Source organism: Citrus sinensis, chromosome 6 (genome assembly GCF_022201045.2).
Source record: "Citrus sinensis cultivar Valencia sweet orange chromosome 6, DVS_A1.0, whole genome shotgun sequence".
Taxonomy (NCBI): Eukaryota; Viridiplantae; Streptophyta; class Magnoliopsida; order Sapindales; family Rutaceae; genus Citrus; species Citrus sinensis.
Window position 1 is genome coordinate 18,376,544 of NC_068561.1, and position 27,191 is coordinate 18,403,734.

The 27,191-nt window shown below is 34.7% G+C and overlaps 4 protein-coding genes and 1 long non-coding RNA gene across 10 annotated transcripts; 2 read left to right on the forward strand and 3 right to left on the reverse strand.

Annotated features, from left to right (window-relative positions):
- Window positions 1-1,575: 1,575 nt before the first annotated feature.
- LOC102624616 (ethanolamine-phosphate cytidylyltransferase) lies at window positions 1,576-12,975 on the reverse strand. Of its 5 annotated transcripts, XM_006481211.4 has the most exons (8): window positions 12,217-12,969; window positions 11,943-12,121; window positions 11,165-11,236; window positions 10,667-10,734; window positions 10,410-10,530; window positions 9,410-9,475; window positions 9,184-9,306; window positions 8,253-8,705 (listed from the first exon to the last, which is right to left on the reverse strand). In XM_006481211.4, the coding sequence occupies exons 1-8, from the start codon at window positions 12,764-12,766 to the stop codon at window positions 8,634-8,636; spliced, it is 1,251 nt and encodes a 416-aa protein (XP_006481274.1). In that variant the 5' UTR covers window positions 12,767-12,969; the 3' UTR covers window positions 8,253-8,633. The 5 variants fall into 5 exon arrangements, with proteins under 5 accessions (XP_052299282.1, XP_052299281.1, XP_052299280.1 ...); XM_052443322.1 differs by lacking the exons at window positions 8,253-8,705; window positions 9,184-9,306; window positions 9,410-9,475; window positions 10,410-10,530 and adding exons at window positions 1,576-1,752; window positions 2,655-2,775 and having other exon boundaries at window positions 12,217-12,975; XM_052443321.1 differs by lacking the exons at window positions 8,253-8,705; window positions 9,184-9,306; window positions 9,410-9,475 and adding an exon at window positions 1,576-1,752 and having other exon boundaries at window positions 12,217-12,973.
- On the forward strand, window positions 6,711-7,753 carry LOC102624324 (protein LURP-one-related 17-like). Its single transcript, XM_006481210.4, has 2 exons — window positions 6,711-7,130; window positions 7,230-7,753. Exons 1-2 carry the CDS (start codon window positions 6,864-6,866, stop codon window positions 7,650-7,652), a joined length of 690 nt encoding a protein of 229 aa, XP_006481273.2. The 5' UTR covers window positions 6,711-6,863; the 3' UTR covers window positions 7,653-7,753.
- A 1,070-nt stretch (window positions 12,976-14,045) lies between the features above and the next one.
- Window positions 14,046-14,759, reverse strand: LOC127903005 (uncharacterized). The gene is made up of 2 exons (XR_008055762.1): window positions 14,290-14,759; window positions 14,046-14,201 (listed from the first exon to the last, which is right to left on the reverse strand). It is a non-coding gene; the product is annotated as an uncharacterized LOC127903005 (long non-coding RNA).
- Window positions 14,760-16,974: 2,215 nt separating this feature from the next.
- Window positions 16,975-23,008, forward strand: LOC102624894 (uncharacterized). The gene is made up of 15 exons (XM_006481212.4): window positions 16,975-17,493; window positions 17,676-17,803; window positions 17,901-18,033; window positions 18,264-18,420; window positions 18,503-18,581; window positions 19,353-19,393; window positions 19,548-19,664; window positions 19,815-19,895; window positions 20,254-20,316; window positions 20,391-20,442; window positions 21,064-21,138; window positions 21,754-21,801; window positions 21,987-22,022; window positions 22,112-22,186; window positions 22,646-23,008. Exons 1-15 carry the CDS (start codon window positions 17,334-17,336, stop codon window positions 22,715-22,717), a joined length of 1,317 nt encoding a protein of 438 aa, XP_006481275.1. The 5' UTR covers window positions 16,975-17,333; the 3' UTR covers window positions 22,718-23,008.
- A 652-nt stretch (window positions 23,009-23,660) lies between these two features.
- Window positions 23,661-26,539, reverse strand: LOC102625176 (bifunctional protein FolD 1, mitochondrial). 2 transcript variants are annotated; one of them, XM_006481215.4, is made up of 6 exons: window positions 26,380-26,539; window positions 25,950-26,216; window positions 25,144-25,460; window positions 24,386-24,622; window positions 24,150-24,317; window positions 23,661-23,923 (listed from the first exon to the last, which is right to left on the reverse strand). In XM_006481215.4, exons 2-6 carry the CDS (start codon window positions 26,152-26,154, stop codon window positions 23,753-23,755), a joined length of 1,098 nt encoding a protein of 365 aa, XP_006481278.1. In that variant the 5' UTR covers window positions 26,155-26,216; window positions 26,380-26,539; the 3' UTR covers window positions 23,661-23,752. The 2 variants fall into 2 exon arrangements, with proteins under 2 accessions (XP_006481278.1, XP_006481276.1); XM_006481213.4 differs by having other exon boundaries at window positions 24,141-24,317.
- Between the last annotated feature and the right edge of the window lie 652 nt (window positions 26,540-27,191).

A 27,191-nucleotide genomic window follows, 5' to 3' on the forward strand; every position in this document is an offset into this window, starting at 1 on the left:
AACATAAGCAAATGGATGACTAGGTTGAAAAATTCGACCAATAAATAGATAAAGACTATTACTGCTCGGTCCGCGGAAAAGTGTCTTCTTCGTTGCCAGATCCTGTACAACAAAATAATTAGGAAAGAATGTGAAACTACAATGATTGTCATTAGAAAATTTATGAACGGATAAAATATTATGGGAAGCTTGTGGACAATGATGAACATCATTTAAAAGAAAAATGGAAGAATTAGCAGATAAGTAAGAATGACCAATGGATTTAATAGGCAAACCTGAACCACCGACGACACCACCGATGGTATCTTGACCATTGTAATCACGAGGATGCATTAAATTCCCATTATCTGGAGTTATATGAGCATTAGCACCAGTATCTGTTAACCAATTTGGGGAATCAAAAGATGGTGATGTAGAAATCATTGCAGAAAGCCGTTGGGGAGGGATACGACCCTCATATGCATGATTCATGCGATTGTAGCAATCAATAGCTGAGTGACCCATTTTCTGATAGATTTGGCATTGAATCTGATTACCAGAAGGAAAATGACCCATTGAGGGTTTGTTGATATGACCATTACCAGGATTGAAATTTGGCGAAGAGGAAAAATTCCCATGTCCTGGAGTTGGCAGTAGCCCTCTATTTTGAGAACCAAAACCAGTATGATTAGAACCACTAGACCATCCAGTAAAACCATTACCACCATTGAAACCCCCAGAAAAATTATTAACACCACCACGACCACCATTATTACGCGGGAAGCCACGACCACCTCTATTATTTGGGCCACCTCGAGTGGCTTTCATGACAACTGTTGAGTCGGACGAATAAGGATATTGTTTAATAGAAGTGAGACGTCGCTCAGCACTCAAAAGTAAAGCTTCAAGACCAGCATAACTAATAAGAGTTTCACGAGCTTGAACAGAGGCAACTGTATTTTCATATAAAGGACCAACATTACTCATAATGATGGAGACCAAGTCTTCATCAGAAATAGGACTACCAGAGATAGAGAGATTGTCAGCAATATAATGAATTTTATCCAGAAAATCAGAAATAGAAAGATCACCACGTTTAGTAGTAACTAGCTCAGTACGCAACTCGACGATTCGTTGTTGATTTTGGGAAGCAAAACGTTGTTCTAAAGAAGACCAGACAGCACGTGCAGAAGTGTAACGTGCAACAGTACTTAGCAAGGATTGAGAAAGAGAGCCATTAATCCAAGAGAGAACAAGTTGATCGTTCTGGATCCATTCCTCATATGTTGGATTAATTATATCAGTTACTTCTCCATTTTCGTCTTTTAGAAAAGGAGCAGGACAAATGCTTGTGCCATCAACATATTTTTGCAAATTACGACTGCGAAGAAGAGGCACAATTTGAGCAAGCCACAAAGGATAATTATTTCGGTTAAGATGAACATTGACTGAATTGGTAATATTAGAGGGCAGAGACGAAGAATTAGCATGGGAAGTGGAAGAAGAACTCATCATGAAAAGATTGAGAATTTAACACAAAGGTCGTTAGACTTATAAAACTCTAATACCATAAAACAATAAAACTCTGGAGGACGATTTGTAAGCCTCAATTTTCAATGAGGTTCATATCACATATACTTCACTTATATACAAGCTAAGAATACATATGATAAACATTAGCTTACAAGATAACTACAAGGATAATTACAAGACTAACGATAACTACAAAGATAATTACAAGACTAACAATAATGAGATGTTGAATGTTGTAATCTGCAGCCAAAAAAAAAAAAATCAAGTTATATCAGTAATAAAGACCCATGTCATGACTTTGACCAGTCATCCTTGAACCAAAGAAGAAGGAAAATTCTAAGACATAAACTAATTCCAAAAATGAGCTAGGAAAGTCCACAAGAGTCAAGATCGTAGAATTCAACTGAATATTCAATTCTTTGCTTCTCTCCTTCAAGATATCTAATATTCTTCTTTCCCTAGAGCCTACAGAAAAAAACATGCAATGTGTGTATACAGTGTCTCTTGACCATTTGAAGCTCAAGGGAGAAAAAAAAAAAAAAGAGAGAGATCAAGTAATTTTAATTTTTAGAAAAAAAGAGTTCCCACAAGATGGATGTGGGAATAACCGTCCCACACAAAGAAAAAGACCCCGGTGGGGATGCCATCTAGCACAACCACATCACTGACAGCTAGCTAGTGCTTCCTAAAAATTATTAGTAGCATCCACCATTTCTAGCTTCCAAACATGCATCACTCAGAGAAACTCAGACTCCAGCACCAATTCCTTCATGGCCAATGCATCTTGCACTCTTATGCAAAAGCTAACACAAGTATTTTAGATAACCCAGAAATGAATAAACTAGATATCACCAGATGTATATATATTAACTAATAATTTCCAGGCGTAACTACATTAGTACTATTAATAATATCTTTCTGATTTTTGATTTCTCTGAATCAATCATCCAATTTTAATCAATATTCAAGAGCTATGAATCAACGTTTGAGAAAACATCTTTACTGATGATTTAAATCAACATATAGCCTGACAATTTAAGTATCAACATAAAGCCTAATAACTAGCTTACAACGAGTAACACAAAATGAAAGATACTTAGAAGACACAAGGAAAATAACAAGAGTTTAACAGAGAAACTAACCATGTCTTTAGAAACTTCCCAAGGAGCACCAATTATAACCTCATCAACATAGCGACAAGCTAAAACACTTAAACTTCTTTCGTGAAGATTCATGATAGGGCGATGAGCTCCTCTTTTAGCACTGCAGAGCCATGTGATTAAGTTTCCATAACACATGATAAAGGTCAGAAACTTCGCTCAATTTTCTTAATATAAAAGACGACTAAAGAATCAGGGCAAAGTCTAACGAAATGAAGGATATAGAAGGATTTTTCAACCTGACTGTTTGATCATTGTGTATCCCAACAAGAAGAAAATCTCCAAGCCCCCGAGCAATCCTCAAAATATACAACGCAAGATAATTGGCAATAAATACAAAAATAAGTGTAAAATAACAGAGATAAAGATAAATTTAAAAAGAAAAAGACATGATACAACTTAACCCATAATAAAATATGCAGTTATGACACCATCAATTCTGATAAGGAACGTTTAGATTAATTAATTCCGCATATGCATACACACTAGTCAATATTTTCTAACCATCTACCCCACATGTTTTTAGTTGATTAAACTAGGAAATTTTCACATTCCTTTTTACGATATGCAGTTCGCTTTGACTATATAAATTAATATATTTATGACATTAATTATTATTTGATTTTTATTACCGTCTATTTAATCAATAGATTATTTAGAATACAACGATCGATCGACCTAATGATGATGACGCTAGGGCAATTTATCTCCATAAACTTTCCCCTTCTAAATAAAATTAATTAACTAACACACACACACACATTAAATCCCATATGGACTACAAAGTAATGGAATTTTTTATTCCCAAACATATTCTAGTGACCCTCTAATCCTAATCCTAATCCTAATCCTAATCCAGGTTAAATTTTGTTTTTATTCATGGTGGATGCTTACCAAATACCACCTGCAATTAAAATGCACGCGTCTTATACTGGATGTGAGTTTCCTTTTAAAGTGACATTTTATAACTTTTTTTTTCTTATTTTATATGAAGATTTTTCTATGATTTTGTATGAAATTTTACAACCCTGAAAATAATAATCTTGTGAACCCTTGGATTTAAGTCACCATTGGTTTAATTTAGTATTATATATAACTAACTACTTAATAATAATTACTTTGTAATATTGAAGTTGCTGAGTTATTTGCAGGTTCATAGATATAATTTTATTTTTAAGTAATTAAAAAATGTTTTCTAAATCACTAAAAAATAAAACATTAAATAAGCTTACACACACGCATGTTAATGTGTGGATGATAAATATGAATTAGAAAATCTTCAACAACACATACATGTTAATAGAATAGTGATCCCTTTTATCATGTATAATTGTAAGAGTATAATTTTAAATACTTGATTTTACTCATTGGCATTACCCCAATCTTTACTAATCTAGCAATTCTTTGTGAAGAAGCGAGACAAGATGAAAAATATAGAAGTTTAGATAAACTATATTTGTTCGTTGTTATTATTTAACCTTAAATAAAAACTTTTTGGATATCATCTTGATTAAATTTTTAATTATTAAAATTAAAATATCATCCTAACTAAATACCAATTTTATGAATCATTGATAAAATCCAATTGTATATATTTATATCGCAAGTGATACAGTAATTTTTATAACTGCTATACAAGGATGGCAATAAGCATCGTCTGCAACGAGTTTACTGTTACCAAACCCACACCCGCACCCGTTGTGGGTTTTAATTTTTTAGAAAAATCAACTTGCTACGGGTTTTGACAATTACCAAACCTGCAATGGTACCCAGCGGATTCTCACATTTAAAATCACAAATGTACAATATGTAAATTTTATATTAATAACCTGAAATTCCACAATTCTAAATTTAATCAATGTAAATAGAAAATTAAAATTTCAACATCAATCCAACACAAATTCTCAAATTTAAGTATGCAATATATAAATCCATAAAAAAAAAACCTACAAATGCCATGAAAAATTCATGGGTTTGCGGCTGCAGCTCACTGGTGAAAGGGAAATGGGTGTGAGACTGTTGTTCACAGGTGAAAGGGAAACGGTTAGGAAGGTTAGGTTTTGCGGCTGCTGTTTATAGGTGAAAAGGAAATAGTTTGGGTTTCCTTTAGGTTAGGTTATGAGTTGTAACTTACACACACCACACATGACATGTTTACACTTTACATTTATTTAATTTATATATTTTTAGATTTAATTATTTTTTTAATTAAAATTACATTGAAAATATTTGGGAAAAAAATTGCAGGTTTGGCGGATATCCCTGCGGCTATCCATCGGATATTTAGCTAATACCAAACTCAGCCGCAACGTAATGTGGGGTTCAATTTCTAATACTAAACTCGCCCACAACCTATAAAATTACCCGCAACCGGTGGATTTTGACAGGTGAATTTGGACAAATTTACGGGTGCCATTACCATCCCTACTGTAGTATTAAAAAATGACCCCTTATATATAGAAATATATCCTAGTACGGGCTACATACAATGACCTAATTAGAGGAGTGCTTATATTTTAATTTCATGGAGAAAATGATACCACGTAGATTAACCAAATCAAATAAAATTCAACTCGGTGGTTAGACGAGTTAGTGCTTTGATGACTCAAAATCGAGGAAACTAAGCCAAGTTGGACGATTAATTAACAATTAAATTAATATTTTAGAGGCACTAATACTCGTTTCCACATGGTTAATGTTGGAAAAAAAAGACCTTGGGTGTGATTGACCATCTGTCATTCAAACCCTTATCTCGCTTGTTTTCATTCATAAGATTTCACGTAGAGGAATCAAACATTACTACAACTGTTATCGCCTTCATGCTTATGGAGGGTATCATTGAATTCTTCGAGTAGCGACAAGCAGCTAAAAAACAACCAATTAATAAGCTTTTACGCATTCAACTAAAAAGCCCACATGAAAATATTAGGCACAGAGTGGGTACTAGGTCTCCCGCCGCTAGCTTTGAATTAATTTCCCCTTTTGGGAGCAAGTTGAGAGCTAAATTTTCATCGTCGCGACAAATTATTGGTCACATGAATGCAAGGTCTAAGAAGCTTCTATTGACCATAAAAATATAAAAATCTTCTCACAATTTATTAACTAAGACAATAACTGCAGTAGTATATTGTTTGGTACAACATTTTTATTTTCTCTCTCCTATTTTTCTTGAAGAAATTAAAATTTTAAATTTTAAAAAGGATACTCAAACTTAAAATATATTACGTATATTATCAATGGGGTTTCAACAACGTGTATAAATTGGATTGTATAAAAAAAAATAGAGATTTTTATGCAGTATAGAATTTTAAAAATTAGATATAAGAATTTACTCCTAAAATAAATTTTTATGAGTAGAATTCACATAAGTAATTTGAGTTTAATAGATATAAAGACTGATTAAATCTCAACCATTCAATATTAGTATTAATAGCACTTAATCATGAGAAGATACTAATTCTTTGAATTAATCTATCTATTTATTAGAGGATTACACATTACTCGCAAGAGCACTAAGCAAGATTCGGTGGGTAAAGAAAAATAAAAACCATTGGGCAATTTGAAATATATATATTGCACATATAAGACATAAAGGTCCTGGCCTACTGCCCTATGCATGTAGGTCGTGATTCTTGTGACTTTTAGAAGTCTACTTATGATGTTTGGTAGTGGCTGCACACGGAGGGATAAACGAAAATGATGATTTTTCCTTTTCCTTAATTCCTAGACCGCCAACTTTTTTGTGTGCCCCCAACACAACTTATATAAACTAAAAGCAGGAGCAGCATAAAAACTAGATAACAACCCACTTCTTAAAAAGGAGGCGCGTCCCATTAATAATCAAATTAATTGTTCATCTCCCCACACCCCCCTAAAAGTATGGCCATAATACATATATTACCATAATTATAACTCATTTATATCTGTATCTTAAATACCAATTCATGCCAGGTCACTGATAGCTGCATAAAGCTGGGGGCCTGCGGAATTAATTGTGTAAGCCACCAACGGAGACATAACATCCGAGACAAAGGAACTCTCTTTCCACGCACGTCTCTCTCTTTCTCTCTCTCTCTCTCTATATATATATATGTAAATAAGATTAAAGTGCTTGCTAAAGCTAGCTTAATTTGGGTTTCAAGTCATTATTGGAGATCAATATTCATTCAAGATTAACGGCACAAGGCAACCATGTCCAAAATTTATCCCAGTGAGAACAAACGCAGTGGATTGAAACAGAAAGGAGATGATGATTACCGTTTACGTCCGAGCACGCTCACTGTGTGGAAGAGATCAAGCATGAGCTTCCAAGGCACTGATGGGTTCACAGTGTTTGATCAGCAAGGGAGATTAGTTTTCCGTGTTGAGAATTACTCGCGGAATCATCCTTGTGTTGCTGCTTCCGGTCTAGTGCTCATGGACGGAGCTGGCAATGCTCTGCTTTCTTTAAAACCCCAGGTAAATATACGCGTCTCTATATATATATATTGTGCAAAGGCTTTACAACACTGCACTTTATGAATCTCTGATGAAACTTTTGTGCATGGCTATGGACAGATACTGAGCATGCAATACCAGTGGAACGCGTACAGGGAAGAGGATGACTGTGGAAAGAGCAGTCCGGGGTGTAAAGTATTTTCGATGAGGAGCTCATCGATGGCGTTTTTCGGTGGCGGCAAGGATAAGGCGGAGGTGTTCATGGGGTCAGCATCAGGACGAGGTAGACAACAAAGGGGGACGACGCCGGATTTCAGGATTGAGGGTTCTTTCAGGAATCGAAACTGCAAGATAAGTAATGCGGAAGGACAAGTCGTGGCCAAGATTGCGAGGAAGAGAGTCATGAACTCTACCGTAATGCTAAGCGACGACGTTTTTAGCTTAGTTATACAACCTGGTTATAGCAGTGAACTTATTATGGCTTTTGTAATTGTACTGGATCGCATCTCCACCAAGCCGTATACTCCTGCTTTGTGTTCTTGATGACTTTGTACTTTTTTTTTTCTTTTTGTGTACACAAAAAGGCCACGTAAATAATTCATACAAGTTTTGCATTTTGCTTCCTTGGCCGTGGCCAATGGGAAAGAAGAGATAGCTGGACAGGAGTCATCAAAAGATTTTGTTCACAAGCATGCACTATTGCGCTTGAATTGATGATGCGATTGTTCATCTTGTAAAATAAATAAATAATGATATATTTAAATTCGGTCAGTAGTCCGGAATCAAGGGAAGAAATCATCTGAATTAAACAATGACAGATTTTCCGTTATTATTTTAATTTTTGCATTGCAATAATTTTCCTAATTTCCAAGCTAATTAAGGGAGTCAATTCGATTGGCTGAATTTAGGTGGACTTGACAAAAGATATCTACGCTTTAATAATGTGGTCTAGGAACTAATATTTCTTTGGCGGCTGGTTAGAAGATGAAGTGTTAAGACAGCCATATACAAGTCTATCGTACAGTCAATGTCCTTCGTCACATAGGATGAACACTAGGTCGGCGAATCAGATGGAAAAGCCCATGTTTTTTTTTTCAGATAATTCCTTTATCTGAATCCTAAACAAAAGTGCCCTTCTCAATCTCAGCTGAAGAGGAAATGAGATCAAATTACCAGATAAATGCTAAATCTGTCGCGTTGAAAACAGTATGTGCCATTACATGAATGCTTGCCAACAAGCATATAACCGGCTTAACTCAACTCTATCCTAAACTTTTAATTATCACCTTGGAACAAAATTCCAAGAATCCGGCTCTACAAAATACAAGTACAGAATTGCATTGTAAGACTAACTCAGCAATTGTATGATCTTGAGACTGTTCGTTGTACAAACGCCAACCCTATTCAGTTATCCATATTGCCAATACAACAAAAATCCGTTCTACTTGCAAGTGATAACTACAGAAAGAATGAGAATGCATCCAATGGCTGGCCACGTATGTGCACCATATGATATATCATCAGTCAATCACCAGACACAAAAGTCTTGCCCTCATAGTACCTTTTCTCGCTTGCATTCTTTTTCTCATTTCGTTTCTGCAGAAGAAAGAAACACATTTTCATTTCTCCGTGGATTAAACAGAAAAAAACACACCAACACAGCAAACAAACAAACAAACAAACAAACAAACATTGCACAAAACAAGAAGCATTTAATGGCCCAAAGCACCAAACTGCTCCATGGACACGTTAGAACAAGCCCATAACTCCCATACTATAATTTCGAGAAGACAAACCTATTACGCATACAACAGCCTTAAACAGGTTGATTCTCCCATCTTCATACATATGTTACACTGACTTGGCCAACTACTAGAACAACCATCACATGCTCCCAGGGTCGGAAGAGCAGTGAAAAGGTCTTTTTTTAGGGACATATTAAAAGGCAAGTTTTGCAGAGTGAACTCTTTTCTTTCAGCCAATAGTCAAGTGGCTCCTTTCTTAAAACATGTGGTGAAAACATGCAAAGTTGATCAAGAGCATCAAATAACAAGGTTTTTGAAGGTAGGTGAACCTGATATGCCTCGTGATTTGATACAATCCTCCTAATTATCGTGGTAGTAGTAATATCGAGTGGACTTTCCAGAACTTTGAAGATATCCATGCTAATTGGAATAGCATATGGATTGCCATCATCCTATATAACAAAAATAATCTGTCAGCGAAAAGGTGTACGTGGCACCACAATAGTCAGTGGTCAACTCTTTGCAACCACAACTAGAAACTTCTACAAAATTTACCTTTTGAAAATCATTGTTCTCAGCTACAGTTCCGTGGACAACTAATGAGATGTTGAATGTTGTAATCTGCAGCCAAAAAAAAAAAAAAATCAAGTCATATCAGTAATAAAGACCCATGTCATGACTTTGACCAGTCATCCTTGAACCAAAGAAGAAGGAAAATTCTAAGACATAAACTAATTCCAAAAATGAGCTAGGAAAGTCCACAAGAGTCAAGATCCTAGAATTCAACTGAATAGTCAATTCTTTGCTTCTCTCCTTCAAGATATCTAATATTCTTCTTTCCCTAGAGCCTACAGCAAAAAACATGCAATGTGTGTATACAGTGTCTCTTGACCATTTGAAGCTCAAGGGAAAAAAAAAAAAAAAAGAGAGAGATCAAGTAATTTTAATTTTTAGAAAAAAAGAGTTCCCACAAGATGGATGTGGGAATAACTGTCCCACACAAAGAAAAAGACCCTGGTGGGGATGCCATCCAGCACAACCACATCACTGACCGCTAGCTACTGCTTCCTAAAAATTATTAGTAGCATCCACCATTTCTAACTTCCAAGCATCCATCACTCAGAGAAACTCAGACTCCAGCACCGATTCCTTCATGGCCAATGCATCTTGCACTCTTATGCAAAGCTAACACAAGTATTTTAGATAACCCAGAAATGAATAAACTAGATATCACCAGATGTATATATATTAACTAATAATTTCCAGGCGTAACTACATTAGTACTATTAATAATATCTTTCTGATTTTTGATTTCTCTGAATCAATCATCCAATTTTAATTAATATTCAAGAGCTATGAACCAGCGTTTGAGAAAACATCTTTACTGATGATTTAAATCAACATCTAGCCTGACAATTTAAATATCAACACAAAGCCTAATAACTAGCCGGACAATTTAACTAGCTTACAACGAGTAACAATTTAAATATCAACACAAAATGAAAGATACTTAGAAGGCACAAGGAAAATAACAAGAGTTAACAGAGAAACTAACCATGTCTTTAGAAACTTCCCAAGGAGCACCAATTATAACCTCATCAACATAGCGGCAAGCTAAAACACTTAAACTTCTTTCGTGAAGATTCATGATAGGGCGATGAGCTCCTCTTTTAGCACTGCAGAGCCATGTGATTAAGTTTCCATAACACATGATAAAGGTCAGAAACTTCGCTCGATTTTCTTAATATAAAAGACGACTATAGAATCAGGGCAAAGTCTAACAAAATGAAGGATATAGAAGGATTTTTCAACCTGACTGTTTGATCATTGTGTATCCCAACAAGAAGAAAATCTCCAAGCCCCCGAGCAATCCTCAAAATCTACAACACAAGATAATTGGCAATAAATACAAAAATGAGTGTAAAATAACAGAGATGAAGATAAATTTAAACAGAAAAAGACATGATAGAACTCAACCCATAATAAAATATGCAGTAATGACACCAAAATCTGAAAATGTGAGGGTGGGAAACAAGAATCTGAAATAGGTAGACTGAAGTCATCCAAAATGGAGTAATAAAATGGACTACCAAAAGGCATACAATGTAAGAATACAACTATCACAAGTTTTGCAGAAAACAATAACCAGGTCACTCCCTCTTGAGTTAAAACATATTCCCTAGCATATTTTTTATTCAGACAAAAAAACTTGAAAAACTCAAAAGTCACCCACCCATTTAAAGCACAAACATCTTTAGTATATGAAGGTTATTAATGGTTGATAACAACAATAACAGAACAAAAATATACCTCAACATGTCCAGCGTGAAATAGATCAAATGCACCATCAATGTAAATTATTCGAGCATCAGGACCAGGCCCCTGCAGCCACAGTATAATTATCATCAAGAGAGTCCGAGGTAAGCCTCACAGAATAATTTCATAAGGAACAATGCCACTAGAAAGGATGAACGGGGAGGAGAAACAAATGCCAAATCTTGTAGGTAAAGAAAAGAAGGAATCTAAGACAAGTTTATTAATCACAACTAGGAGGAACAGAAAAGACCAAGGAAAAAATGGAGGCTCCAAAAAAAAAAAAACACACACACACACACAGAGCTAGCAGCTGAAATAGCATACAATTCCAGATTAAAATTTCAACAGAGAGGCCCTTAGGAAATCTGCCAGTCACTGGTGCAAGACCTCTTTGGTATACTTATTTTTTTTTTTTAAGGGCTGTCATGCAGAAGCGTGGTGCATAGTGTGATATTAGGAACTGATAGAATTGTGGTTTTGAATGTAGAATTAGAAATGCGGAAGCTCATTCCAAAAATTATGTATAAAAAGCAGTCTAAAATTGAATTTCAAGACACAGAGAGAGCTAATTTACATAGTTTTAATTTCCATTGCATCATTAACAGTAATACCAGAGAAAAGTAATGTAGCCCAAGTCCCATGGCATAAATTTCGTTGGCACTGATATGATAAAACTATAACAAAAACTTCTTCAAATCAAACATGCAAGAAGCAATTACATACACTAACACTGTTTGAAGTTCAAAATTTCCAATTTAACCATTCAGCATACCTTGCCATTAGAGAATTGAACAATTCTTCGCGAAGTTGGTAGAAAATGAGAGACACGAGTTCCACCAGATCCGCGCTCTTCAACTTTCTGGTTGTGACCGTGGCTGAACTGCCTCTGCAAGGATGAGTGATTGTGGCTGTCGCTAATGGATCTCTCTCTGACGCAGAGAAGCATGCGACCTGTTCATTCATTTATGAATTTTTTTTTAAAAAAAAAAACGCAAACACTAAAAAAGAAGAATAAAAATCCAAAATTCATGGGGAACAGAACGTACCAACAATATCAGTGCTGGAGACACCTTCGGTACGCTTAATCTGCTTGTAGCGACCAGCCTTCTTGGCAAGTTCGTAGGCATCAGTTCCATCAGGAAGAACACAAGGATCGTCCCCGTGAATAATGTAATCGATGTTGTACTCATCAAACAGTTTCTTCATAAAATCTTTGGTTATGGCATAAGGCGCATCGGAGATGACCTCATCGACCCATTTGACAGCATTCACCATAATCATCCTCTCGTGAAGAGGGGTCACGGGTGGCCCCTTGTTGGCGATGATTTCGGCATCGCTAACAACACCCACCACCAACTGATCCCCAAGGGCACGCGCCTGACGGAGCGCGTTGCAATGGCCGTAGTGCATCATGTCGAAGCAACCGTCCATGTAAACCCGTACCGGCTTCTTCTTCTTTCTAGTCCATTGTAACCACCTGTCATTTGGAGCTGCTAAGTAGAGAGTTAACAACGAAAATCCGGCCACCATCACGGCTCCGGCAATTAAGCACGTCGCCAATATCCGTGCTGACTGTTCCTTTCCCTCCGATATCATTTTTTTTCCTTTATGAAATCCAACTGCAAAATATCAATCACTTCTATTCCATTCCAATTCCCATTCCGTGGTTTCTTTTGCTTTCCACTAATATCGGATGCCCTTCTTTTGTCTTCCCCCTTTTATTTCTCTCTTTTTCCCTTTTTGGATTCCGATGCCTGACTATTCTAGGGTTTTCATCAAGCACGATTTACATGCACCCGCTCCCATAATTGAATTTTAACCGTCTGCTCTTTTACTAAAGTGCCCTGTGCTTTTGCTTTATTCTTTTCTTATTTACTGCTTTTAAATATCTTTGAAAAAATGTTATTGATAATTTCATTTGTTAAAGAAGTAAGGCCACCACAGAGAAAAAAGAATTTACAGCATGGGTGTGTTTGGGATCTTCATTTAGACACTAATTTAAGGTTGCGTTTGTGGGTTTTATTTATTTATTTAAATTTAAATATTTAGCTAAAGTGAGAATGCAAATATCTAAAGAAAATTATATCGTAAGAAAAATCATGGCATCAATATCGTGATAAATATAAATATTATAAATTACATATAATATTAATAAATATAATACAAAATCAATAAATTCATATAAGATTATTAATTATTTAAAAAATTAACATTATTTCTATAGAATTTAGTGAAAATATTTTATTCATTTACAAAAAAATTACTCATTAATTAAATCGATTTAACCATTAATTTTATATTTATTCTAGGATATATGTATGCTTTTTTCCTCATTTTCTATAATAATATCTATTTATTGCATAAGTTAATTAAGTACAATTATTTATTTTGATATGGATCAAGCAAAAACAAAATTAAAAAAATAATATTCTCATATTACTAAACACATATTTAACATATTAATAAAATTAGATTTAATTTTGAGTTTTATGTATTCTTTATGTAGTTTCAAACTTTTTACCTATATTTATGACCATTTAGGGTACGTTTGGGATTGAGATTGGACAGGTTAACCAGCACTAAAGTGTGTTGTAAATTGAAAGCTATGTTTATATGATTTTTCACTTGTATAATAAAAAATATATTGTATCTTTAATAATTTTATCAAAATTATTATTTAAAATTTATATTTACTATATATTACTAATTTTTATTTTATAGTTACAATTTTTTTCTACAACAATTATAACTTACAGCACCTCAATCCCAAATGCACCATTGCACCCTTAGTGTTATTATTGAGAAAGTGTAGAAAGATGTAGAATTACCTTATTTTTACAATTATGAAAAATATTAAAATAATATTTTTTTTAAATTTAATTTTAAGAATAAATTTTATCCTTCATAAAATATTAAATGTATTGCATAAATGCAAAACTAACATTATTCAATTCAAACTTAATTGAAAAAAAAAAGAAAAAAAAAGCCATAGCTGACAACTGCAATCTCCTTCTCTTGTGGAGTCCAGAACCTGTACATATGATAGAAGAGCTGTAAGTTTCAATGTTCATGCTGTCCTAGATTATTCTACTTAAAAATTAAAAAAAGCAGCAAGTCACCATTTCATAAACTCCATTCCCTTGCTGCAACTTCCTGGAAGGGCTCTCTTGTGTCAGCTTTCCACAACTTGTCATCTTCACTTTCTATCTGAACAAAACAAAACAAAACAAACAAAATATACTTATAAGGAGAAACTTGTTATATCAACTTTAGAAGCAGCTGAAAGATTCTTCTTAACTCAATTCTATGGCGTGGTGGCTGTTGGCTGGGAGTGTTGGAGAGTGGCAGCGGCAGCCGCCGCGTAGGTGTGGCGTGCTTGCTTCACTGTGTATTAGAGATTTAGGATTTATTTTGGTTTTTCGGTTTATAATTGTGTATTTATTTTTTTCACTTACTAAAAAATCGGACATGGTCCTGAACCCGTGCCCGGACCTATTCGGGTATTCGTTTTCAAAAATCAAGACCGATTTATTCGTGTATACAGTTTGGATTTTACCCGGACCGCATAAGCTGGGTCCGAACTGGTCCCCCCCACTTTTCATCCAAATTTTTTAAACATATTATATAGCTCGTTTTTAAATTTTAAATCACAATAATGTGTCGCACAAAATGCACCGAAAGTAGCACTGTATTTGTTAAAATTTAAAATTTGGCTTGTTTGTTAATTAATTTGTGATCCACACAATCACTCACACTAGTTAGAGAGACTTGGGTTAATTTTTTTTTTATTTTTTAATTATTTGAATTATTTAAATAAAATTTTTAATAATTTATTTATTTTATTAATAAAATAGTAATGTTAACCGACAATTGCTACCAATAGACTCCTGTTGTCATCAACACAATTGATCGTTGGAATTGGCATCATCAACTATCTAATACTAATGACTTTCTTGTCATTGATTGTTAAATCTGTTAATGTCAAATTTGGTGCTGGTGGAATTCTTATCGTTGGATGCAATTACATAAATATCACTTCAATTAGTTACGAACCACCACCATCACCACCCTAGGGTAGATTGATAAATAAGAAATAGGTGGTGGGAGGGGTGATGACTTTTGTAACTCATTGTTGATTAATTTGTAGAGACGGAAACTTCAACTATAAATTTACAAGAAACAAAAACGTAATCTTTGGCAACACCAATAAAGCTGCGTAGATCTGACAATAAGAATTCCAACGATGTTAAATTTGATTTCAATAGATATAATGATGGATGGTGGCATAAGAATTCATTTATAAATAAATAATCATAACATAAATGGTTGGATTAATTTACCTTAAAATTTTAATTTATAATTTTGAATCATGAAATTTAATTGCAGATATTTAAAATAAAATAACATTTGATGATGTAAGTTAAAATTAAATAACATTCAATGATGTAAGGGTGCGTTTGGTGTGCCGCACTGTACTGGATTGTAATAAAATATATTGTATTGGAATGTATTAAATAATACAGTACCATGTTTGGTAGAGTATGAAATGTATTATATATTTTTATTATTAAATAATAATAAATAGCTATTATTTATTTATTTTTTAAATAAATATTATATGAATTTAATAAATAATTTAATATTAAGTTAATTTATTATTTAGATTTATTAATAAAAATATAATTATCTGCAGTAGATTTCAGCATCTTTTCTTTTTTATCAATTAAACATAAATTAATATGTTAAAGAAATATTATATTTGATTTGTATTGAACTCAATAACTAATATAAATAATAGTTAAAATAGAAAAAGAGATGTGCAATTTAGACACGCAGGGGGGAGGCGGGTCTTATTTGCACCTCAATTGCCGCACAATCTTTTCAAACCAGGTATTTATTTTTTACAGCCAAACGCGGGTCTGAATTTATATTACAAGATAGACTCTTGTATACTCGCCCGCCAAACATACCCTAAGTTCACTAAATATTGAATAAAATAACATTTAATGATGCAAGTTCACTCAATATTGGGTAAAATAACATTTGATGATGCAAATTCACTCAATATTAGATGGCATTACATTAACTATAAAATTTCTGTAAAAAAATTTCAATAAAAAATTAAAGTAAAATATCTCATTCTAACCTAAACTATACAATGTAATTTCTACCGCAACAAATATAACGTCAGTTTATTATTTTATAATTGACTCAAATTAAATAGATTAACAATGAAAACTGCAATAAATTTGTACGTCTATAATATGGCGCACAATCAATAACCTTTTTCTTTACTAATTTGATTAATATATATAATTATTCTGAATGATCATTGTACATAGAATGGCCCAATCGTGGTGCTGAAGCCATCTTCAACCACCGAGTATTATAACATAAAAGCGTACGCTAGTGGGTAAGATCATGCCAATCACTAATTATGAGATCATGTGAAACTAACGGTCGATCCAACTGAGCACGTGATGGAGAACAAACAATTAAAATACATTAATATTTGGCAAAAGAATATTTAATACAAACATGTTATCTAAAGTTCAAAGAAATTTAAAGAAAAAAATACAAGAAGGCAATTGCCCGTGAGAACGAAACAAATAAGGCAATTGTGCAAAATATGGAAAAAGCGCAAAGATGTTAGGAGATGGGACCCACCCGGATCACAGGAATATGGTGGGATGTAGAGTTCAATTTCATATAATTTTATTTATAATAAATTTTAATATGTCAGAATCTTTTTTTTTTTTTTTTGTACAACTGCTATATTACGTCATAAATATTTTGTCGGGGGCTGAGAGGGGAGAGGAGGAATTTATGAACCATTTCACGAAAGGAAAATACGAAAATTAAAAATAAAAGCAGCGTGCCTCAGGCCGTAGGCGTGGACAGTGGACTGGCTTTGCTAATTTCCTAACTTGCCTTCAAATTGAAACAATCTTCAATCGCACTCTCTTGTCTCTTTCTCTGTAGCGGTCTCCCGGCTTCAAGCGTTTGAAAATTTTACGTGAGAAATCAGGGGTTGATTAGAGGCACGACGAGAACTGATTGGTCAACGATACCATCAATTGAATTGAAATCGCCGGTAACTAACTCTCCACTGCACACACGGAAAGAAGTTTAAAAAAAAATAAAAGGGAAAAAGAAACAGAAAATGGCATCAACTGAGGGTCTGGTGCCGATTACCAGGAACTTTTTGGCATCTTATTACGACAAGTACCCCGCTCCTCCTCTCTCCGATGACGTGTCTCGCCTTTCCTCTCAGATTCGTTCTCTCGCCAATGATCTTCTCCTGGATTCTCCTCCCTCTCAAGGTTTTCTCTCAGTTTTTCATTTCATATCTGCTGAGTGTCGCTGTATTTCTCACTTTGATCTGCGATGATTTTGATATTTGCTCAGATTTCCCCCTTTTATCAATCTCTCTTACTCTATTTAAAGTGACGCATTAGCTTTCGTACAAACATTTTTGAAGAAAAGTTGCCTTTGTGTATTATAGAGGAGAGCTTATTGATAGAGGAAGCTGATCGCCAACCTCCCCATAAAATTGATGAGAACATGTGGAAGAATCGGGAGCATATGGAAGAGATTATTTTTTTACTCAAAAGATCACATTGGCCAGCTACGGTAAGATATGTTACGTGTTTACACACTCACACTGCTATTTTGTTGCATTGTGGAGCTTTTGCTAATGTAAAAATTAGCTGTTTGTTCTGCTCTGCAGCTACAACAGTCGTCCGCTCCTGAGGATGTTGAATTAGCCAATGTCTTAGGGAAGCTAAGTGAGAAATTTGAAAAGACTTTAAACACATTGAAGTCTTTCCAAGCTGTAAATTCTGACCGCATATTTAACACAGGTTAGCTCTATGCAGTATCTAGTCCTGTTATTAATCAAAACTTAACAAAAGCTAACAAAAACTATTAAAATTTGAGGCACTTATGAATTAATCTCAAGTATGAAACCAGTTATTTATTGAAATCACTAAAACTTTCGAATAGAGTAAGCCGAGTTTTAGAGGTTAAAGGTTGACAAATTTTATTTGTCAGTTATGTAAAATTGATTCGGGCTATATGACTATATTTGCAGTTATGACCTACATGCCTCAAGATTTTCGAGGAGCACTGATCAGGCAACAAAGAGAGCGATCGGAGAGGAATAAGCAAGCTGAGGTTGATGCTTTGGTCAATTCTGGTGCAAGTATACGTGATCGATATTCTCTAATGTGGAAACAACAAATGGATAGGTTAGTTTCCTTGGTTTTCTTTGTCCCTGTTGTGGCGTGGACTGTCATCTGACAGCGTTGTGATGGGTGACTGCCTTTTCAGGAGGAGGCAGTTAGCTCAACTTGGATCGGCTACAGGTGTCTACAAAACACTTGTAAAGTACTTGGTAGGAGTTCCGCAGGTAGATATTTTAGATCTTTTTTTTTTTTGGGGTTTGATCTGTTTTTTGGCTTCATTAGACCTATTTGTTCATCTTTCCAATCCTCGGAAAGTGGTTGCCCTCAGTAAGGTTAGGATGCTTGGATTATTTACTCGAAGTTAGAATTGTAGTTTTATTAGGGGCTGGAATGTAGGTTGGAGGCAAAAACATAGCTGGTAGAAAGTAAGGTATCGGAAAAAGAGGAGTTCGAAGGAGCTTAGAGCTTCTCGAGGGTATATAATACAGTATCTATGGTTCTTAGATATCACAAATAAAAGAAGTTACATTTTTTAGTAGCATGTCATAGCAATGCATCTGTGCCGCTAGGAGCTAAACATTGGTTGAAAAGATGCTAGTACGTCATACGTACAGACCACTACCTAACTTAGCTTCAAAACTAACGCGGGACCTAGTGAACATGCTGGATGAGCTAAGTTGAGAATTGGATCAGTTGAGATTCATTAAAATTGAACTATAAGACTATGTCGTTTGAGTGAAATCTTAATTATTTAAAGTTTGCTTTGTCTGATTTATTAGATTTTATGCCTTCTTAGAGTGGAGGTCACCAAAAATTTAATTGTGCATGGTTTTGCAAGCTCAAGCATAGAGAAACATGTATAAATGATTTGTTGTTTTTTCTTTTCCTCCTTGGTGTAGGTCACCAAAAATTTAATTGTGCATGGTTTTGCAAGCTCAAGCATGGAGAAACATGTATAAATGATTTATTGTTTTTTCTTTTCCTCCTTGGTGTAGGTCTTACTGGATTTTGTTCGTCAAATAAATGATGATGATGGGTATGTCTTTTCTGGTTTGGGAAGCACTGTCTTGTCAATCAGTTTTTTAAAACGGTTATGCTTACTAGACTCCTAGATAGTAAGTTGGAAGCATTATATTAGAACCTCCAGTCTATTATGTTGAATGACAAGAAATTATATCTTCTTCTTCAAGGCCCATGGAAGAGCAACGACATCGTTATGGACCCCCTTTATATAGCTTAACGGCAATGGTGATCTTTATCAGACTCTTTCTTTTTTTATCTTGGGGGAGGTTTGATGCTAACAAATTGTGAGATATCTTACATCCTTTGCTTGTCAATTTGTTAAATTTAGAAGTTGTAAGTTTGTGTAACAATTTTCACCCGCTTCTTGTACTGACACTCTCTTTTGTTTGCTTTGTTGCCTCTAATGCTTTCTTGATAATGCTTAAATTGAGAAGAAAGAGGCATCAGGTTGCTATCTTGGAACAAGCAGTTGATGTCTACACCTCTGAATTTGAAAGTTTCATCAAATTTATTAGGTATTAGAATATTTCCTGTATTTATAGCGGTAATGAACATCAACGCAATTGTTTTGGCTGGAATAGTTGTTACCAAATTAGCCAAATTTACTGTCATGAACTTGTAATGGTCACGTGGAGTTAATTTTTTGTTATAATTATTGAGCTACTAAATCAATCACTGAATCGATGCTTGTCATTTCATTTTTTTTTTTTTTTTGTGGGGTGAAGAAAAAGAAAAAGGGAGACAGAAGCATTAGCTCACTTAATTTATTTAGTACATGAACTTAACTATATGTAATATGGCGAAAAGGTCTTTGTGCTGCTGTTGCATGATGATTAGCTTTGATGTGCTAATTGGCGTGTTTGTTTGTACCAGTGGGGTCTTTGCAAATTCCCCCTTCTTCATCTCAGCAGAGGCTGCCGGTGCACTAGAAACAAGGTAAATTTTAAAATGTTGCTTAATATCAGCATTAATAACTTAAGCTTAAATATTGATGGTTGTTTGTCATCCAGGAAAAATGATGAGTACAAAGAAATAACCATACCAGCTGGAAAAAATTTTGAGGTTTGTCATCAAAATCTGCTTGCCAGATTTGTATTTTTTCTTTGATTGTTGTAAATGGATATTATTATGTACTTATTTTAGTTGCTGATCCAAGTTGTCATACAAATGCTGTAAATGAAACAGCATTCTATCTTTTGTAATTTGTAAATTCTGGATTTTCACACCGGAAAATAGTCAATGTTAGAATTTTCCCTGAATTTACTGGAGACTAATTATGGCTGTGGTTGTGTCAGGGAATATGCAATTTGTATAAATTGTATTACATTAAAATCATACTTGAGAGATACATCAAAAGCTATGGATATGAAATGTAAATTGTTGAATTACTTGGATAACATTCTCTCCCCTTTTATTGTGTGCAATTGTGTGTGAGTGTGAATGTGAATGTATGAGACAGGCAAAGGGAAGCATTTTATGATTTCAGAAAAAATAATGTTAGATGTTGTATTGGGTTGAGTGCACAGTATCATTAAGTCCAAAATTTAAGATGAGTTGGCCTGGTGTGTCAAAACATTTTTGCATTTGCGTTTACATGTGATTTTGGTAGCTCTTGTCAATCTTCAGAGATCCATGTGTATTTCTAAATCTGATCTGTGACTTTCTAATTTCATTGCATTTTAGGTTTCATTTTCAGTGGATTCAGTAAACTCATACATTGCTTGGGATTTCTCAGTGGTCCAAGGCAAGATTAGCACGGTATATTTATTTATCTATAATTCTTTCCGTCTGAGTTTGCAAACATAAGTTGTGGCGTTTAGTTAGTGATTATATCACTTTTTTGTCATTTTTACCACAAAGCATAATTTGTGATTGAGAGCTATTATGATGGAGATCTGGCTTAGTTTATTTGTTATTTTATGCGTTTAATATTTTGGGGTTTGGCTATTATTATTTAAAGAAGCTTGGGCTTGAGATAAAGTTTATTGTTTAGGTTAGTTTATTTGTAGAGGCAGGTCTTGCCTGGCTTTTGTACCCTTTAAGTGTCACTCATAGACTTTCCCATTAAATCTAGTGTTTCTGTTTTTGTTCCTAAGTAAATATCCCCATCGAACTCTTCGTATTTATAATGATCTTATTGCATTAATTGTTTTTTCCCCTCCCAATGCTTCGTGAATCAGAAAGGAAATTACCTCGGCTCTTCTGTAGTTAAATCTCTAAGAAGAATATTCTCCCTTTTTTTGCAAATCTCACAGTTTACGAAATAAAGTGTGGTTAGTTATTTTATCATATGGATCTCATTTGCTGCATTTAAAATGAGAAGTATGATTTTGTAGATCACGTATTGATCTTTATTTCTGTCACTGCTATCAGGATATTGGATTTAGTTTGGAGTACACTAATGAATCTGGAGAGAAAACTGTAAGTTGAGCCATGTTAGTCTTTACCAAGCATTCTAAATCCCGTTGAAGTTATTTTGTTCTCTTTATGCTTCGACACCTGCTGAAGCTTGCTTGTTTGCTTCCTTTTTCTACCCCTCGTTTCCCTTTTCTATTCTTTTGACTTGACTGATTCTTTTGATTCACACTGGACATGGATGGTGATAGCTGATATTACCCTATCGTCGTCACGAATCTGATCAAGTGAGCTGCTGCATCTATTGCAAAACTTTCTTTTATCGTGCTTTTGAATTTAAATGTAATTTCTCACCTAATGCCATTGCTTTTCTCAGGGAAACTTCTGTACGGTCCTGGTGGGGAATTACAAACTTCTTTGGGATAATACGTATTCAACATTTTTCAAAAAGGTATTAAGACGTGGACTAGTGATTCCTTGAGTTTGTGCTTTTTTCTTTGACACTTTGATCTCTAACAAGAAATGGCTGTCTGTTTTCGTGGAGAGGTGAACCATCACATTTAGAAAATGGGGAACTTGATTTTTTCCCCCCTCTCTCTCTCTCTCTCTCTCTCTATGATAGTTCAGCAGGAACTGTTAGCATACTAGCCTGCACATGCTTCCAGCAACATTTTTCTTAATCTTAGAATTGATCATCTGACATTCAGAGTTCCTGGTGTTCATTGAATGACCTGTTTTCACTTGACAAGGAACTTGTGAATTAGAAGCAACAGGAGTTAATAATTAATTTGATACCAACCTTTGGCTAACTTCTGTCAGTAGTGTTTATCAACAGCCCATTCTCGGTTTTAGAATGTTATCAACCTTATGATTTCTCGACAGTTTTATGTCATTCTATTTTCTGGAATAGGTTCTGCGCTACAGAGTGGACTGCATTCCTCCAGTGGTTGAGCCGATGCAGCCCACAAATGAAGCGGAATGATGAGAGAGGAGTCCCTTTGGAATGCAGCATAAAATTGATGTTCTTGAGTGATTAGTCTTCACTAATATCATTTTCTTGGCATCTCCCAAGGCTGATTTGCCCTCTTTCTTTCATTCTTTATCAGGATTTGCTCCAGTGATTGACGAAGAATGTCATAACCTGAATTTATGTCTGTATATTTACCCAAAAAATTAGTAGAATCAGTACTCCTTCATTAATATGCAAAGAGAATATTGATGTTTAAATACCTGAGAATTAAGTTTAATTTCTGTTAAAGGCATATTATGTGTACCACGGTGGTTGTCTGCTTTGCAACCGGGGGACAAGGATAAATTGCTTATTGCATAATCACCCGCTTCAACCTTTTTGTGGCTTACTCTATATTGCTATGTATTCGAGCTTCATATCTTGAAAATTGAATCATAAGATTTAGTGAATATGGACGTAAATTTAGGAGACCGCATTGGCCACATAAAAATAAAAATAAAAAGGTATAAAGCCAGACTGAGCGCCTATGTTGCTTCTGAATTGGAAGCGGCCAAATTTAGATGGTTAATTGCCTGGTATCATTCATTATAACAACCTCATTGGTCAGATGTGATGCCCCGCCAAGCACATGGAAGTTGAAGTTGAATTTGAATAACTAATTTTGACACAAGGAATTCGATCCACATGTACATTTATCTATTTCACACTTTCATTATATCAGCTAATTGTAGCAACCGCATTTTTTACGAGTCCCTTGTCGATAGAGGACTCGTCGCTCTTCGTAAATACTTCGCTTCTGCTTTAACGTAATTTCTTTCTTTTTCTTTTTTCTTTTTTCTCTTGGGAAAGGTCTAATTGGAAACTAATACCTTTTAATACAAAAAAGTCCATATTTCCCAAAATATTGAAAAATGAGCAGCTCGTTTAATATAATCTATGTGCAGGTTAATTGATATTAGACTTGAAAACTATGTTATTTCAATCATTGTGGAAGCAAAAAATAGTACAATTGAATACAATTTTTTGAAAAGGATAATGCATTGGCAGTTAAGTAAAGCCGTATGCCCGTTTGGCAGAGTCGAGAGTGTTGGAGAGAAGCATAGCAACAGTCATGGGTCCAACTCCTCCAGGCACAGGGGTAATGACCGACGCTAACCTCATTGCTTCTTCATAGCAAACATCTCCCATTAGACGATAACCATATTCACAGCTTGGATCCTAACCATCCACAAATTTAAGTAAGAACATAAAAGTAAAACATTCTAGCCAGAGCAAAAAAAAATTCTGATTCCATGTTAATGAGTCATTTCTATGGATGGAAATGTTGCTACGGTCTTTTCATAAATCAAGTTCTCTTGATATTCATTTATTAGTGATTAGCATGTTTAAAATGTCATAACCTATGACAATAAGCAATAATGAGGCAAAAATTTACCACGCTTACATCAACAGGACAAGTTCCAACATCAAGAACAACAGCACCAGGCTTTAGCCAACTCCCACGAACCAGATTAGCTACTCCTGCAGCTGCGATCACGATATCAGCCTCACTGGTGATCTGCTCGGGGTTTTTTGTTAAGGCGTGTACAATACTGACGGTTGCATGGTGTCTCTGACAGAAAATATTGATAAGATTATGTTTACATTGCCGAGAAATACTGCTGAGAAAATGGTATTTACCTGCAACAATAAAGATGTGGGCAATCCAACAATATTGCTTCTACCAATCACCACAGCATTCTTGCCCATTATCTCGACCCCCGATCTGATCAATAACTCAATGCAACCTTTTGGCGTACATGGAATAAACAGTGGTTCCCTTCCTCTCATGGCGAGATTCCCTATATTTAGTGGATGGAAGCCATCCACATCTTTTTCCAAGCTCACAGCATCCAAGATCTTTCCCTCATCCAAATGCTGCACACACAAATCAATAGGCTTGCGTCAAAACATTAAGTTTATTTCAGAATATCTAAGAGATATCTCTTCCTCTCTTTTCTTTCTGATGAATATAAACAGTTAACACATAAACAAAATGATCACCGTGTAGTAGGTCTTTTGAGAGGAAAAGGAGAAAAAAAAAAAAACAATTCTAAATCAGGAAATTGTAGACAAAATTTTACTAACGGATACCCCTTAATCACCAGGAAGCAGTGGTATAGAGCGATAATTTTGGGCGATTAAGATTTATTTTCCATTTGGCAAGGAAACTTGGCAATAATCACATGCTATGACTTGTCTAAACTTTTGCAAGATGGCGTCTGTCCAGGGGAAAATTCTAATATTGCTCTATAGAGGTGAGCTAAGATTGAGATTGGCCAGTATTCTCAGTTCGAGGTCTAATTTGAATTGAAAAGGCTTCAAAATCAAGACACATGCTCTTCTCTTTCAGATCAGTAAAAGCAAAAATTGGATCACGTTATGGCTGTAGAAATTACTTGTGGTAGAGGAAGCTGGACAAGAATACCATTAATTGATGAATCCTGATTATAATTTGACAAGGCATTAAGAACTTCATCTTCTGTACAACCATCAGCAAATTCAGTTACAATGGACTTGATTCCAACTTCTTCACAAGCTTTTATCTTGTTGCGAACATAAGTTTGTGAGTCCCTTCTTTCGCCCACCAAAATAACAGCCAAGCCAGGAACTTTTCCGATAGATTTCTTCATTCTCCTTACTTCCTTATCTATACCTGACCTGATCTCCTCGGCAATGGACTTTCCATCTATTACGGTAGCGGTCTGTAGATTGGCTGTGGTGAACCTCAAATATCAACCACATAGGATCTTAAAGGAGGCATAAAAGGAAAACAAAATGATTAAAATGAAAAGACAACTCAGGATGATGATGATAACAGTAGAGAAAGTAATTTAACAGTATTTTCAGCAAGAAGAAGATAATCTCTCTCTTGATATACCTAGTGACTCATCGATTCAACATAAATACAAAGTAAAATAGGATAATCAAACCCGAGCCTCTTTCGACTAATAAGAATCAAAATTATTGAAGTTTAAATTTTAAATTGGAAAATCCAAGTTTTTGATTGCAATTGAAAACTCAAAAACGATTAAGCCGGCCAGACAACCAGCATGTGGATATCAAATATCTATCTATATTCAACGAATAGAAGTTAAGTCTTTCAATCATGGTCACCAAACAAACAGTTCCATTATACTAAGAGCCAGGCCAGGTGTTGCTGCATGCATCAAAATCAAATGGATGAGGAAGGAGAGATGCTTACAGCAATTTCGTTGTGGGAGAGGATTACAGTCACGGGAATTAGGAGGAGTCCAAATTTCGGGGAGGTCTAGAGTGATAAGCGGTGGTGACATTATAATTCTGTTGTCATTTATCGCACTAAGGTTTAGACTCCTCGTCGCCCATGCCCATGGCCACGCTGTTGCCCCCACCATCCTTCGCATTGTTCTTCTAGCCATCATCATCATCCGCTATTAATATTATGAACCCCTCTTGTTGGATTTTTTACAGCAACCAAGCAAGCAAGATCCTAATGCATTAAAATGAGTTATCATTTCGGAAAAATTTCTACAGTCAATGAAAAGTTGCGAGTCTACTCAGCTACCAAGCTGAATCACCGATCATTCAAATAAAAGTAAAAGTAAAATAGATGTTAAATTAGAGACCGATATCTAAAATAGATGTTAAATTACCTAATAACTTTGAGATCGAGGGTCTAGAGAGCTGAGATGGAGCCGCTTTCTCTAATCAGAGGAGAGAAGCCGCCGATAACTGTGGACCGTCTGATTTTGATTTCCCCATTTCGAGAAACCAAAACTGAGGCTGGGGGTGATGAGGCCGAGCGACCCACCACGTTAATGGGCCGAAACGCTTAATGCTCGTTAGGCCACTGGAATTTGGGTTGTCCCACATACGTTAGCGCAATTATCCACTTATTTAAATTGAACCCTGGACACATCACGAGAATTGGTAGGTTGGTGCAACTGGTAAAACGTGTGATGATAGAACAAAAAGAATCCGGATTTTGTTCTAAAAAGGTTTCTTGAGGACGTATGGTTTTTTTTAAAAAAACTTAATGAATTAATTGATTTATTTTTAATCAGTTAAGTCATTAATAAGTTGTTGTGATAGGTGGCGTTTGTATTTTTTATTTAAAATTTAAATAGACCTAAATTAATATAAATTTTGAATAGAGCTAAATTTATGAATTTAAATAATATATTTTTTAATCACTAATAATAAATATTAAGTTGTTTATTTTTTAACAAAAAAATTGAAAATCAGTATTATTTTTACATCTATGCCTTTACAAATTATAAATGTTAAACAATTAATAATATATCAAAGAATATAAATAAGATAATATATTTTCATAACATAATTATATTCAATTGAATACAATCCTTTAATATTATAAATTCGCATATTATAATCAATTTATTGTTGATTAAAATGTTTTATATGAAAAATATCAATTAAAATTTATAAAGAGAAATAATGCTAA

Bases quoted from the DNA above. Each gene is read 5' to 3' on its own strand.
- LOC102624324 (XM_006481210.4), top strand. From the start codon at position 6,864: ATGTCCAAAATTTATCCCAGTGAGAACAAACGCAGTGGATTGAAACAG. The intron at 7,131-7,229 runs GTAAATATACGC...GGCTATGGACAG, and splicing joins TGCTTTCTTTAAAACCCCAG to ATACTGAGCATGCAATACCA.
- LOC102624616 (XM_006481211.4), bottom strand. From the start codon at position 12,766: ATGATATCGGAGGGAAAGGAACAGTCAGCACGGATATTGGCGACGTGC. The intron at 10,735-11,164 runs GTATATTTTTGT...CTTGTGTTGTAG, and splicing joins TTCACGCTGGACATGTTGAG to ATTTTGAGGATTGCTCGGGG. The intron at 10,531-10,666 runs GTTGAAAAATCC...ATGGCTCTGCAG, and splicing joins CACAATGATCAAACAGTCAG to TGCTAAAAGAGGAGCTCATC.
- LOC102624894 (XM_006481212.4), top strand. From the start codon at position 17,334: ATGGCATCAACTGAGGGTCTGGTGCCGATTACCAGGAACTTTTTGGCA. The intron at 19,394-19,547 runs GTATGTCTTTTC...TTCTTCTTCAAG, and splicing joins CAAATAAATGATGATGATGG to GCCCATGGAAGAGCAACGAC. The intron at 22,023-22,111 runs GTGAGCTGCTGC...TGCTTTTCTCAG, and splicing joins GTCGTCACGAATCTGATCAA to GGAAACTTCTGTACGGTCCT.
- LOC102625176 (XM_006481213.4), bottom strand. From the start codon at position 26,154: ATGATGATGATGGCTAGAAGAACAATGCGAAGGATGGTGGGGGCAACA. The intron at 24,318-24,385 runs GTAAATACCATT...ATTTTCTGTCAG, and splicing joins CCACATCTTTATTGTTGCAG to AGACACCATGCAACCGTCAG. The intron at 23,924-24,140 runs GTAAATTTTTGC...GTGGATGGTTAG, and splicing joins GTCCTGTTGATGTAAGCGTG to GATCCAAGCTGTGAATATGG.